Source organism: Musca autumnalis, unplaced genomic scaffold (genome assembly GCF_047663935.1).
Source record: "Musca autumnalis isolate F117 unplaced genomic scaffold, ASM4766393v1 scaffold_4, whole genome shotgun sequence".
Taxonomy (NCBI): Eukaryota; Metazoa; Arthropoda; class Insecta; order Diptera; family Muscidae; genus Musca; species Musca autumnalis.
In genome coordinates, this window is record NW_027411977.1 from 151,468,123 (window position 1) to 151,481,687 (window position 13,565).

The 13,565-nt window shown below is 34.0% G+C and overlaps 1 protein-coding gene across 9 annotated transcripts in view; it reads right to left on the minus strand.

Moving 5' to 3' along the window:
* Positions 1–7,717: 7,717 nt before the first annotated feature.
* LOC141400957 (peptidoglycan-recognition protein LC-like) overlaps positions 7,718–13,565 on the minus strand; it is a 30,960-nt gene continuing 25,112 nt past the window's right edge. For all 9 annotated transcript variants that reach the window (XM_073980674.1, XM_073980670.1, XM_073980671.1 and 6 more), the window contains 2 exons: positions 8,432–8,577; positions 7,718–8,367 (listed from right to left, as the gene is read on the minus strand). In XM_073980674.1, coding sequence (XP_073836775.1) covers positions 7,984–8,367; positions 8,432–8,577 — 530 coding nt within the window. In that variant the 3' untranslated portion in view covers positions 7,718–7,983. The remainder of the gene's footprint in view (positions 8,368–8,431; positions 8,578–13,565) is intronic.

Sequence of the window (13,565 nt, forward strand, 5' to 3'; positions counted from 1 at the left end):
TCTGTCCAATTATGATGATATTTGGAATATGTGGCGGAATTTGGACTGGAAATAAGTTTGCCAAGTTATTTTGAAATCGGTTCAGATTTGGATATAGCTCCCTTATATATTTTCGCCCGATTTGAGGTATTTCGTGCATCAAACACGCAATTTCTGTCCAATTTCGAAGAAATGTGAAACGTGTGACAGGATTTGCTCTAGAAATATGTTTGCCAAATTATATTGAAATCGGTTCAGATTTGGATATAGCTCCCATATATATTTTCACCAGATTTTAGGTATTTGGTGCAACAAACACGCAAATTCTGTCCAATTTCGATGAAATTTAAAATATGTGACGAAATTACGTCTAGAAAAAAAGTATGCCAAATTATATCGAAATCGGTTCAGATTTGGATATAGCTCCCATATATATTTTCACCCGATTTTAGGTATTTCGTGCAGCAATCACGCTATATATGTCCAATTGTGATGAAATTTAAAGTGTGTGACGGAATTTGGTCTAGAAAACATTATTGAGACATCATATTGAAATCGGTTCAGATTTGGATATATCGTTCATAAATTTTATCTGTCGAAGTTAATTGTTTTCTCAATTTAGTTGGTTTATACCGAACTTCCTTGAGAACATAGTTTAAATATTTTTCTTTTGACAAATTGGCCGAAACAGAGGCGGCATGAATCAAGGGTTTGGTATTGTTGCCGTGTTCATAGCAGACTTCCGAAGCAAGTTTTCTTCATTCACTATAATCCACATTAGGGCGCCCTCTCTTCTTTTTATCATTACCTTGTTCTAGCGTAAATACTGTGTCGCTAGCTAACCATAAGCTTTCAAATTGTAATACACGACTTTTTGACCTCCAATTTTTTATCCATTTTTGGTTAAGGCGTGCACAAATGTTATAAACTTGTTTTTTAACTCCCGTCACGAAGTTGTCTTTGACACCTCGATTAAATTTCGCAGAAATCCAGTCTATAACGTGTTTAGGTTTTCGCTGCTTTTCCAACCAAAAATTAAAAATATCCAAATTTTTAAGTTTTACGAAATCTGGAAGTTGGTAATTTTTTTATTCGCAAGTATACACAAAAATTCTTTTCAAAATCTGTTAGCCGACATTGTCACCTTTCACCAGATACACATTTTTACGAGAATGCACCCTGAAGCCGAAAGTTCTACTCCAAAGAAGACATGGACGATACCACAGACTACATCAAAAACCATCACTTCCTGACACAGCAAATTATTGACCACATCTAATATTACATTTACACTTTTAATAATAATCTTAATTTACATACCATTACCCGTATTTTCCATTTTCAAAAAATAGATAATATCAACAGATCAGGTTTTGCGCCAAAATACTTAAATTGTTTAATTACGACTGAATGTCAGAAATAAACGGAATCATAATTATGACATCTTTGACAGCTTGACATGTCGCCGTGGGTCGTTGCCAGATTGTAATTTTTTGGTTTTGGAGGTTTGAAAGTGTTAAGAATATAATTACGTCATTATTTGATTTCAATCGCTGACTTGAAAAAATTACTTTTTGCCTCAAAAACCTGCCATTGGCCCCATCGTGGACTGTAGCAATGTGTGTTGTTATTGCAAATTTGCCAATGCAAATTCTCAACTAAAGGGCTTCGTTAGAAAAGACCTTGGGGAATAACAACAACAATAACAACTAATAAAAGAGATTGATAGTGTAAATTGGGTTAGAAACGAGATTTCAAAAATAGCAAAGGAATTGGACGAATGCGATGTTATTTCTCACTGCTGGCTGGGGATATCAACAAGAAAGCGGGGGTGTCTATGAAGTCTTTGAGTGAAAAATAAAACGAACGAAACGTATGGCGGATAATTGTAGTGAAGTTGTTGTAATTATTTCTCTAAAAGGGTTCTTAGAAAACAGAACCAAACGAGAAAAGTAGAAAACAACAAATTCGAAGGAACAGCACTGCTAGAACTGATCTTTGAAAAGATCAACGACGAAGGAAGTTTGTTGTTGTGTTTATTATTAAAGTGTTTTATTTTGGAAAATAGAACCGAAATAATAAAGGAACAACAACAAATTGAAATAAGCAGCACTGTTGGCGAGGATCACTACAATTCAAGGGAATGACGATGTACAAACAAAAGGGCAATTACAAGGCGAGCAATGCGCGATGTAGCGAACAAATTTAAACCGAAAAAGTATTTTTCGAGGATTTGGGAATTTAAATCCAACAACAATCGCGGGTTTGCTCAATTTTTGCACAGAAACTGATTTACGTACCTGTGTTTTGTTGATGTAATTGATGATGATGAAGGAATGATGTTGCGAAAATATGAGTAATTTCCTTCACAACAATAGCAAATTGCTCTGATGGCAACAACAACGAATGTGGGTATCCAAATTTCTTCTCTTCTTGAACAAATGTAATTTGTTCAGCGGGCAACAACAAATGGCTTCGACTGGAACAGATCCGGCTCGATTGGATCAAAATATTGGCGTGATACCACTGACCGTCGATAGCTCAGGGATGAAAAGAGAAGAAAATAAAAGACATACACGAGTGTATCAGTTTCAAATATATTTTCGGTTTATTGGTGGTAAAAGTGAGTTTCTTGGTACAAGAAACAGTTACCTTTTGTATGTGAAGCTACGAAACGATATTGCAATAGGAGTGTGACTCCTTCGAAAGTAAAATAGCAAGTGTAGTTGCAGGTGGGCAGAATAACGTTCACAAGGCCGTGACATCAACTACGACCGCAGCATTGGAAAGCGCCCCTCTGCATCCGAACTATGCGAATAAAGCTTTCCAGGAGAGTTAGTAGAAAAGAGCGAACTCTCTCCTACAAATAAGGCTCCTGGAAGAAGTGCAGAGAAGATTTCCCCATAGAGCTCGAACGAGCGGCCAATTAACGTAGTTAATTAGAATGCTGGGAAGGGGAAACAAAGTATCGAACGTATGCATTGGCGTAACCAATGTATCGAACTTATACACCAATTGTTGAAGCACTTTTTCCACTCCGATTGAGACACCTCAACAACATGGTTTTTGAACAATTCAACAACATCTTTTCTCGCCAAAAATCGTTGACCACGCCTGTTTCTCTTGATGTGCGGGAATCAAATGAAGTCATTGTTTCAAAGTCAGGGCTGTACGGCAGATGACCCTTCAATTCTAAGTTTTGTCCGGTCAAAGAGGCGCTGGTTTGAATCGAAGTGTGAGAGTTCACATTGTCATGGTGCATAAGATTCGTCTGTGACGATTTTATAAACTTCGTTTGAAGCACCGCGATCGTATTTTTTACAATTTCTTTGCACAAATCGACAAGAGCTTTTTTTGAGCGATTGTCAAATTGTGCTGGAGCTATTAATATTTTGTTCAATTTTTTTTTTTAAATGGTATGTACGATAACTTTCAAAGGGAGTGATCGATTCGGTCTAAACTTTGTACGTCGCAATATTTCTTCTAGAAATAAATCAAACCTAATATGGATTATATTGGTTCACTTTTTAAATGTCATAAAATTACTTCTAAACGTACATCAAATTCCAAGAGAATTAGTATGGACAACACATTGAGAAACCTCCTTCACAAATAAGTGAAGTTTAAAGACTGTTCGAGGACATGTTGTGGACATGTTGACCAAAATACTTTTTGTAGTCTTCTTTAAAACGTCTTGTTTAAAAGCCACAACATTCTAAAAATTCCCTGAATACATAATTTTTTTGGGGAAAAATATGTTGGTTGTTTAGCCGGTATTGGATCTGTTCATAGTGGCAAATTCACACAGGCTGAGGACAAATACATACATACATATATACATATGTATGTATCTGTCTGACTTTTTTTTACTTATTTTCCAGAAATGAAAATTCACAAATAGGTTAGGCTCTTTCCAAACTGTTTACAAGTTATGACAAATCGACGCCTTACTTCCTCAACCTCGTATCTTAAAAAAATTCGATATTGACTTTTTAATATCAAACGATTGCTATTATTGTGTTTTATTACTGCAACCACTTATTATCTCAATATGTAGCGCGGTTCTCTAAATATTAATACCTGAGCAATAATGTCTGACTGACAATCAATGCCTGGGCGAAACGGCGGAAGCTAGGATCTTGAAATTATGGGTGAGCGTTAAGGCCTCGACACATAAGAAGCATGGCATTCTTGCTTAAGTCATATCTGGTAAAGTGGATATGCTTATAAAGTCATATCGACCTAATAAAAAGATTTCTGAATCACATTTGAATTAGGTCGAATTTGGTCTTTATTCTTTTATCAGATATGACTTCAGCCATGCTTCTTATGTGTCGAGGCCTTTAGTCTTGGGCGTAGGTGGTCGATTTGGCTGGGTTTTTGAAAATTCGTAGTAGAAGGGTTACGGAGAAATATACTAAAATGCACACAAATTGTATCTTTCGTATTACGCGAACGAGTAGATCTAGAATTCTGAGCGGAAAATTGGGATAGGGACGGAGTGCAAGATAGTTGTATTAAAGGGTTTTTAGAAATTATAAAAATAAGTTTACGACAAGTACTAAAAGGTACTAAAGGTGTACAATTGGTATTATGTGAACGAATAAAGTTAAAATCTTCAAAATTGTTATGCAAATATCGGTTGAGAAATTTTGTTTATGTACGGAGGTGATTTAGATAAAAGTGGAATACATACAAACATATGTTTCCAATATACTGCCGAAGGGACAAGGGGGGTTTCTCTCCTATCAATGAGGGCACGCCAATTAATATTGGCTCAATAATGTGGGACATACTTCTTATAACCGAGCCGGAACGGCGCACTGTGGGCGAAATCCAAATCTAGCGGGGAAAAATTAATAACTCCTAAACTAATTGAGGTGAGCGGCTATAATTTGGTACATATGTTACTTATTTGTATAGGTATGATTACACTGAGAATGGCGAATGTAGCTGAGGTGAGCGGCTATAATTTGGTACATATGTTACTTATTTGTATAGGTATGATTATACTGAGAATGGCGAATGTAGCTCACCGTTAAAGCATATCGTCCTCGTAACGGTACCTCCGCATATAAGGTATTTTGGGTATGTGAACCACATTTTACTGTTAATTTTGCTGTATTTTGGTATTTAGGGTCTTCAGGGGGTATATAACATTAGTTCGAATGATGGGGGTCTTAGGTCCACGTTTTGGTCTATCCCCGAGATTTTCGTTATTTTGAATGTACTCTTCATATTTTCCAATCAAATTGGCTGTACTTGGGTATTTCGGATTCTAAGTACACACAAAACCTCCGAACCAAAAATTTTCGACCCAGATCAACGTTTTGATATAGTGCCCATATATAGGTATCTCCCGATATCAAGAATTAAGAAGGTTTTAGCAACATTTTCCAACGGAAATGGCTGCAAATTTTGTTTTCAGGTTTCTAATAGACAAAACATCTACACAAAAAACATTATTCACTTAGGTTCACGTTTTGGTATATCCTCCATACAAATGTCCTACTTTATATTACGTATTTTCATGTAAAAAAAGGGTTAATAAAATTGTTGATAACATGATAAAAGGCAAAAAAAGGCAGACAAAATTTTGGGAGTAGATACCTCGGAGTATGTAATTTAATATTAAAAAAGTCCTGTAGTGTTTCCGTGTGTTTCCCATAAGTTGCACTTTACTCAAAATGCTCTATGTAGAAAAAATCTAATATAAATGTTTAACGATTTTTTTCAGAATATTTACGACATCAAATAATGCTACAATTATTTCTTTAATAAACACTACTTCAAACTATCTGAAAAAATTAAGTTACGGTCATATTTATTTTTATTTGTCCATTTTACTTGTCAATATACAAGTCATCAAAAAAAGTAGATTTTATCACTTGCAAAAAACTCCTAGTAAATGTACCGTTATAACGGCCAATAACCATTAAATGCAATACTGATTGTTATTTTTAGGTACACCAGTATGTTTGGAAAAATACTGCATTAATGATTTTTACTTAGCTCTTGGTCAGTTTTCGGACTTTTTCCCCGCTAGATTTAAATTTCGCCCACGCCGCGGCGTGTCTTACGACACCACGTTCTAGTGAAGTTTTGCAAAACATTACATTACAAGACATTACTCTGAGGGGATTTGTCACCGCCGAATCTCATACAATCTGAGTGCAACGCGGAGGCGCTTCTCACTCCACCACGATGTTTCCCAATGCCTATGCAATAGTTACCATAAAAACAGGCAATCTTTATGGTGGTAAGTGAACGATAAAAGTGAAATAATGATATTTATTATCTATGTCACTGATTGTGTGTATGTTTGAGGTACCATGAATAAAATAACCATATTCCCACAATACAGCGTGATAGAATACCAAAAAAGAGGATATACTAGTCTCGGCGTTTGTCGCTATCACATGCACTTTTGTTGTTACGGGCCCACAAACATTAGATTTGGTTTACTGGCTCAAACTTGTATCTCAATAAATGCGTTTTATGCTTAAACTAAAAAGATTAGCATATTATTCCTACTAATATGCATAGATGTACTTAATTCCCTAAAAATTGGCTTTTACACTTTTACCCAAAAACGGATGTACAAAAGATAAATCGTTTTTTGTCTCTTCAGAAAAGTTGTATTTTTTAAGATACGAGGTTGAGAAAGTGAGGCATCGAAATATAAAACGCTTTTGGGCACAATCGGCCAATCGGCAAGGGTAGAGTCCCTGTTGATTAATTATTATAAGCGAATATTTATGTGGGGTCCTATAAGGATCGATTGTTATTTGTCAAAACTATGTAATAGGCTGTTTATATTATAGGGTTTTGTCGGGTTAACCTTCCTTATGAGGAGTTGTTTGACGTATATTTAATGGAATTGACATTTAAAACCCAGTGGGTTTGTTAAGTCCGGTTATGTATAAACGTACAATAACATTTCAAGCAATAAATTTAATTTAAAAATATTTAAATTCAAGTTCCAGAAGAGTGTTTGATGTCATCGAGTCTAAAAACTTCTACTCGTACAATTAAGAAATTAATAAAACTTCCACTGTAACATTATACCAAAAGTAGAGAATACAGCCGGAACCACAATCATGGCATTTTTTCGACTTTTAGTATTTTGTCAGGATTTAGCTAAGAGTTTGCCGATTGGTTTCTGTGATATTAAATTGTATCCTAAATATTGCGAACTTTTTCTATTGCATTTTTGTTTATACTTTGAGTCAATATTTCATACAAAATCAACCTCTTAAATAGGTTTTGGTTAATTTGGCCCCCGAAATTGAATCCCTGGATCTGACCATATTAAAATAAAAACAATATCTATTAAAAATAAAATTTTCAAATTTTGTGCTCAATTGGAGAGTACATCACACAATCACAAATAGAATCGTAATCTAAACTAAACCCCCTTCGATTGTACATGTGTATGTATTGAGAAATGATTCTAGACAAGAACCAGGTTGACTTGATAAAAAGGACTTCAAAAATACTTGATATCTGCAAATTTGCAATAATGTTTGTATAAATAGAAGTTATCAAACTCAGCCTTTGTCTTCTAGCTATCCACATCCGATATGCCTGAAACGATCGTGACATATTGGTTGGGTGTGTGATACTTCGCTAGAATACACTTTTTCAATACAAACTCTTTAGGTCGATTAATTCAATTAATTAAAGAAGCCTGTTTTATTTGGTACAAATCGTATTGGGGAATAAAACAACGTCTATGCGGGATTAAATTAAATCGAATTTCGTAACAGTATTTATTGTGTAGATTAATATACATATTATTTAACCTTTTATAAAAACTAAGAAGGTATGTCGGTTTTATTTATTCAAGCTTAAGACATACATACATATATTTTCAGAATCTGCTTGTAACGCCTCGGCCAATGAATTTGCAAAATAAAATAACTTCTTGACACTTTGGGAATTATAACATAATTCATATGGTGAGGAACGTACACTGGGTAGTTTTCAGGGGGCCTATTCTGATTAGTGATCAGACCAATGCGGCCAGTCTTTTAAGCTTTCATATAGCGCATCCGCCGAAGTTGCTGTCAACGTTGCATCCAATTTATTTGTTCCGACTATTCTATAATCTTCAGAAAGTTTATCCATGCGTACACCTTCTGCTAGCAACAATCTGGTAACATTCAGCTGCTTTCCCGATGGCTTTTGTTTCTTAAAGGATCCTATATAAGCCACACTTATACTATCATCATTATAAGCATTGACGAATGAACCGCGATTATCCCATCCACGCCCTTCATAGACATTGCCATCTCCACCAATGAGGAAATTGTAAATAATATCATCTTGTTGTTGAGACTCAATATTAAAAGTCTGAATATTGCGCACGGTGAATGTACAGGCCGCCTAAAAATGCAAATGGTTCTTTGTTAATCGGACAATAACAAAAGACGGGCAACATCACACATACCTGTGTTTCGCAATTTGTAGTTAATGTGGGTATTATAATGACCCTCTTCACGGGCAGATCAAGTGGCACCAATGGATTAAGCGGGGGTTGAGCCAACCAACCATCACGTGGTACTATACGTAGAACAATTCCATCACCAATATTATCTAAACAAAAAATTAAATAATTAACCAAAATTTAGCAACATTTTTTAACAGGGCAAAAAGACTTTTAAACTAAAAATTAAATTTAAATTGTCTTTTTATAACCCGCGAATTTTGATTGTATATTATATATTCATTATATTATACAAATTAAATGCTTTTACATAAAATGAAATGTTTTTGAAGGTATCAAAAATATTGGCCCTAAAAGTTAATTTGTGAGGAAGCTGTGGATATATTTATATTGAACCTGTGAGGAAAGGATCAAAGTCGGGCGGGGCAGACTATATGATACCCTACACCACTATAGATATGTAAAATTTATTTGTATGTATGGGAGCTATATAGACCGATTTTAATATGAATAAAAAAAAATTCATAAAAAATATAATATAAATAAACAAATAAAATTGTATGCCAGAGTGGTACTACGCTATCGTACAATAGATCATAATATCGTTGACGTGATTGAGCATAGTAACCAACAGCTCAATCAAAAGGACTGCTCCAATTATGTAATGACCATGTCCATGGAGAGTTCCACAAGTAGAAAATCGTGATCCACTTCATTAGGTAAGAAAATTAGCCCTTGTTATTACCAGAAAAACTTTAAACATAAATCCTCTCTTTAGGATTATTTCGGTCTAACCATAAACTAATGAATATACAGACGAAGCATTACTCAATTTTTCCGCGTTCAAGTCACCCAAACCCGAAAACTCAAAAAAGTTCGAATTTTGGGGAAAATTGCAATATTTTCTTGGATATTTTTATCTGAGGATATAGTTCCCATCAAAAACTATCCCCTTTAGTCTTTTGCCAGAATACAATATTTATTAACTTGTATTTTTTGGTATTTTATATTGAGTTTCTTAGTTACCACACTCAATTCGAACATACTCGCTGAGAGCATTCCGACGTCTATGTCTCCATTAGTCTATGGTCTAACCTTAATTGATGTCCAAAACTTATAAAATGTTTAATGAAAGGAAGCAAAACATGCAACGAATTACACTTTTCTGTCATTACTTACGATTAGAATTCAAGTGAAACCCCGTTGAAAACGCATATGACTTTTTCTTTTTTTCTTTCTAATACATACACACGGTGCTCTTGAATCAAATTTAAATGGAAGGTGCTTACACCTGGGAAGTTTTTGCGGATTCTGAAACTACAATGTTCATAGATAAGAAAAATCAAAAAACTAAAAAAATCACCGGAGCGCTTTTTAATTAAATCGCGATTCAAGTTGACATTTTTAAGGGTTTTTTAGGTTTCCACGATTTTGCTTGGAAACCGCAAGTCCTTACGAAAGGGGTCTAAAAAACTGTTGTAGCTATGAAAATACTCTACAAGATTGATTTTTATGATATCTTCGTAGTTTTTAACGTTATTGAGATATAGAAGCTCAAATTAGGACAATGGATTGACTGTATCGCCTCCTTATAAAACAATGTCATGACTGCAATTTCCCAACTTAAACTTATATATCTCAAAAACGGTACAACCTAGTAAAAAATTACGAAAGCCAATCTTGTAGAGAATTTTTACAGCAACAACATATTCTTTAGTCCCATTTGGAAAGAATTTGCAGTTTTCAAGCTAAATCCTTAAGACCAAAAAAATCTGAAAGTTTGATCTTAACCTCTATATCTCAAAAATGGTAAAACCTAGGAAAATATCAATTAGCCAATCTTGTACAGAATTTTCGCTGCAAAAACATTTTTAATAGAACTTGCGGTCTCCAAGCAAAATCGTGAAAACCTAAAAACGTGAACTGTGAGCGCGATTTATTAAAAAATCCATCCAGCGATTTTTTTGTTTTTCGATTTTTCTCATCTATAAACAAAGCTGTTTCAAAATTTGCAAAACCTTCCCTGGTGTAAGCAGTTTTCATTTAAAGTTAGTTAAGGTGCACTGTGCATAACATTGATTTATAAGGTGGTGATACCGTTAATCCATTGTCCTAATTTGAACTTCTATATATCAATAACGGTAAAAACTAAAACGATATCATAAAAGTCAACCTTGTAGATAATTTTCATAGCTACAACATCTTCTTCAGTCCCATTTCAATAGGACTTGCGCTTTCCAAGCAAAATCCTCAAAACCTAAAAAAACCCTTAAAAATGTTAACTTGAATCGCGATTTATTAAAAAAGCGCTCCGGTGATTTTTTTAGTTTTTTGATGTTTCTTATCTATGAACATTGTAGTTTCAGAATCCGCAAAAATTTCCCAGGTGTAAGCACCTTCCATTTAAATTTGATTCAAGAGCACCGTGTATAGTTTGGTTTTTTCTTTCAATAAAGATAAAGGCTTCATTTCTTCGTTTAGGTTTTTTTCAAGCTTGCAGACCTAAGTTGAGTAAATAAAAATCCTTATATTTTATTTATCCCGACGTTTCGTCAATCGTTGTTGACATCTTCAGGGGATGCGTCTATTTAATTAAAAACATTACATTACATCAAATTCTTCATGTTAATTTATACAACATACCATAAATTAGATAAAGTTTACGTGAAGAATGTTTTCGTCAGTGCACAAATTTAAATTATTGTAAATCCTTAAATTAGTTTAACGGCTACTTAAAAAACTAGTATCACAGGCATCTATATTGCAATTCTGTAGCTACACTTTTGTTGTTCGTGTCTTCTTTGAGGTTCATTTAGTTTGGAAATGTTTCATTTAGTTTGGAAATGCTATATCGAGTTTATGACTGGAAAAAAATTTCATCACGCATTCCAAATTCCATTGAAATGGCGTGTTTGGTGCATCAAATATAATAAAACGCAAAAAGGCTATATCCAAATCAACGACCGAAAATATATATTGGAGCTATATCCAAATCTGAACCGTTTTCAATATGATTTTGTAAATTTAATTCTAGACCAAATACCATCACACATTCCAAATTTCGTTGAAATCAGACATATTTATTGTGATTGGTGCAGGAAATACGTGAAATCGGCCGAAAATTATATGAGAGATATATCCAAATCTGAACCAATTTTGATATTATTTATTCTAGACTGAGTTCAGTCACACATAAAATCGGCCGAAAATATACATGGGAGATATATCCAAATCTGAGCAGATTTCGATTTAATTTGGCACATTTATTTTTAGACCGATTTCAGTCACACATTCCAAATTTCATCGAAATCGGACATATATAGCATTTTGATGCAGCGAAGACGTGAAATCGGCCGACATTATTTATGAGAACCGATTTCGATATAATTTGCCACATTTTTCTAGACCGATTTCAGTAACATATTCCAAATTGCAATGAAATCGGACATACGTAGCGTTTTTGGTGCAGCGAATGTGTGAAATCGGCCGAAATTATATGTGGGAGCTATATCCAAATCTGAAGACAAGGTGTATTTCCTTTTTTTCTCGATTTGTGGTTTTTTTATTTACTTTTGTCTATAGATACAAGATCCTTACAGACTATGTTAACAATAAATAATTACATATATATATATATTTACAAATATTAGGAGTGCCAAGGGATTATATTCATTGTGATCCATTTAAGTATAATATTATTTTCCTCTTCAATACATCACGGTTTTCAGACAGATCAATCAGATGGTATAGTTTGTTAAATTCAATTAGTAGTCGGCGTAGTGGATTGTTGTTGGCGTAGTTTCTATTAAAGTACTCAAGGAACATTTATACAAATTCGTTCTAATACAAAATCAATTGTATCAGATATTGTATTATTTCCTTGTATGATATTTAAGAGAAATGTCACATTAAGCATAGATCGTATGCTTTTTAGGGTAGCCAGTTTAATTAAACCTAATCTGGACTCATAAGACGGCAGTGTCTGTAAACTCCAGCCTCTATGTCGGAGACAGAACAATAAAAATTGTTTTTGTACCGATTCTATTGAGTTAGAGTGGATGTTATATGCTGGATTCCAAATAATTGAACCATATTCTAAAATGCAACGCACAAATGATATGTATAATTGTTTAGTTATAAGTGGATCAGAAAATTCTTTACTCCATCTCTTTATAAAACCCAAACTTTTATATGCTTTGTTAGTGGTAAGTGAAATGTGATCTCTAAAGTCTAGCCTGTGATCTAAAAGGATTCCTAGGTCATTAATGGAATTTACAGATTCAACTAGCCGTTCATTAAGGTAGTAGTTTGTGTCGATTTTCTGTAATCTAAAAAATGACATGTGTTTACATATTAAGATATTTAGCTCCAACAAGTTAACTTTACACCATTGATAAAAAATGTCTAGGTCTGATTGCAATTTGAGTTGATCTATTGGATTGTTTAATGAGTAAAATATATTCACGTCGTCTGCATACATTAAAACTTTAGAATAACATATCACGTTCGGTAAATCATTAATGAATAAGGTAAATAGCACTGGGCCTCTGAGGAACACCAGAAGGAATGGAGATTTTATTGGAAATAGCTGATTCAAACTTGACCCTTTGTACTCTGCTAGTTAAATATGATGTTAGCCAATGCAGCAATGATTGACTAAATCCAATTTTATTCAGTTTTTCTAACAGTAATTTTATATTAACATTATCGAAAGCTTTGCTGAAATCGGTATAGATACAATCAGTTTGATACTTATTTCGAAAACCATCATTAACTAAAGTTGTTAGTTCCAAAAGGTTTGTTACAGTGGAATGGCGTTTTCGAAATCCATGTTGGAATTTCGATAATACAGACGATACCTGAAATGATACCAAGTCAGTGACTATTTTTTCAAACAATTTTGAGATACTATTTAATTTAGCAATACCTCTATAATTACAGACATCGTTTCTATTTCCCGATTTAAAAAGAGGGATAATATAAGATTCTTTCCATTTTTCTGGAAAATAACCCAAGGTAAGCGATTTGTTAAACATTATAGATAATGGAAGAGCTAGGTTCTCTGCGCAGTGCTTTAAAATACAGGCAGGGACTCCATCTGGACCAGGCGTAGTTACACTTTTCAGGCTTTTAAGGC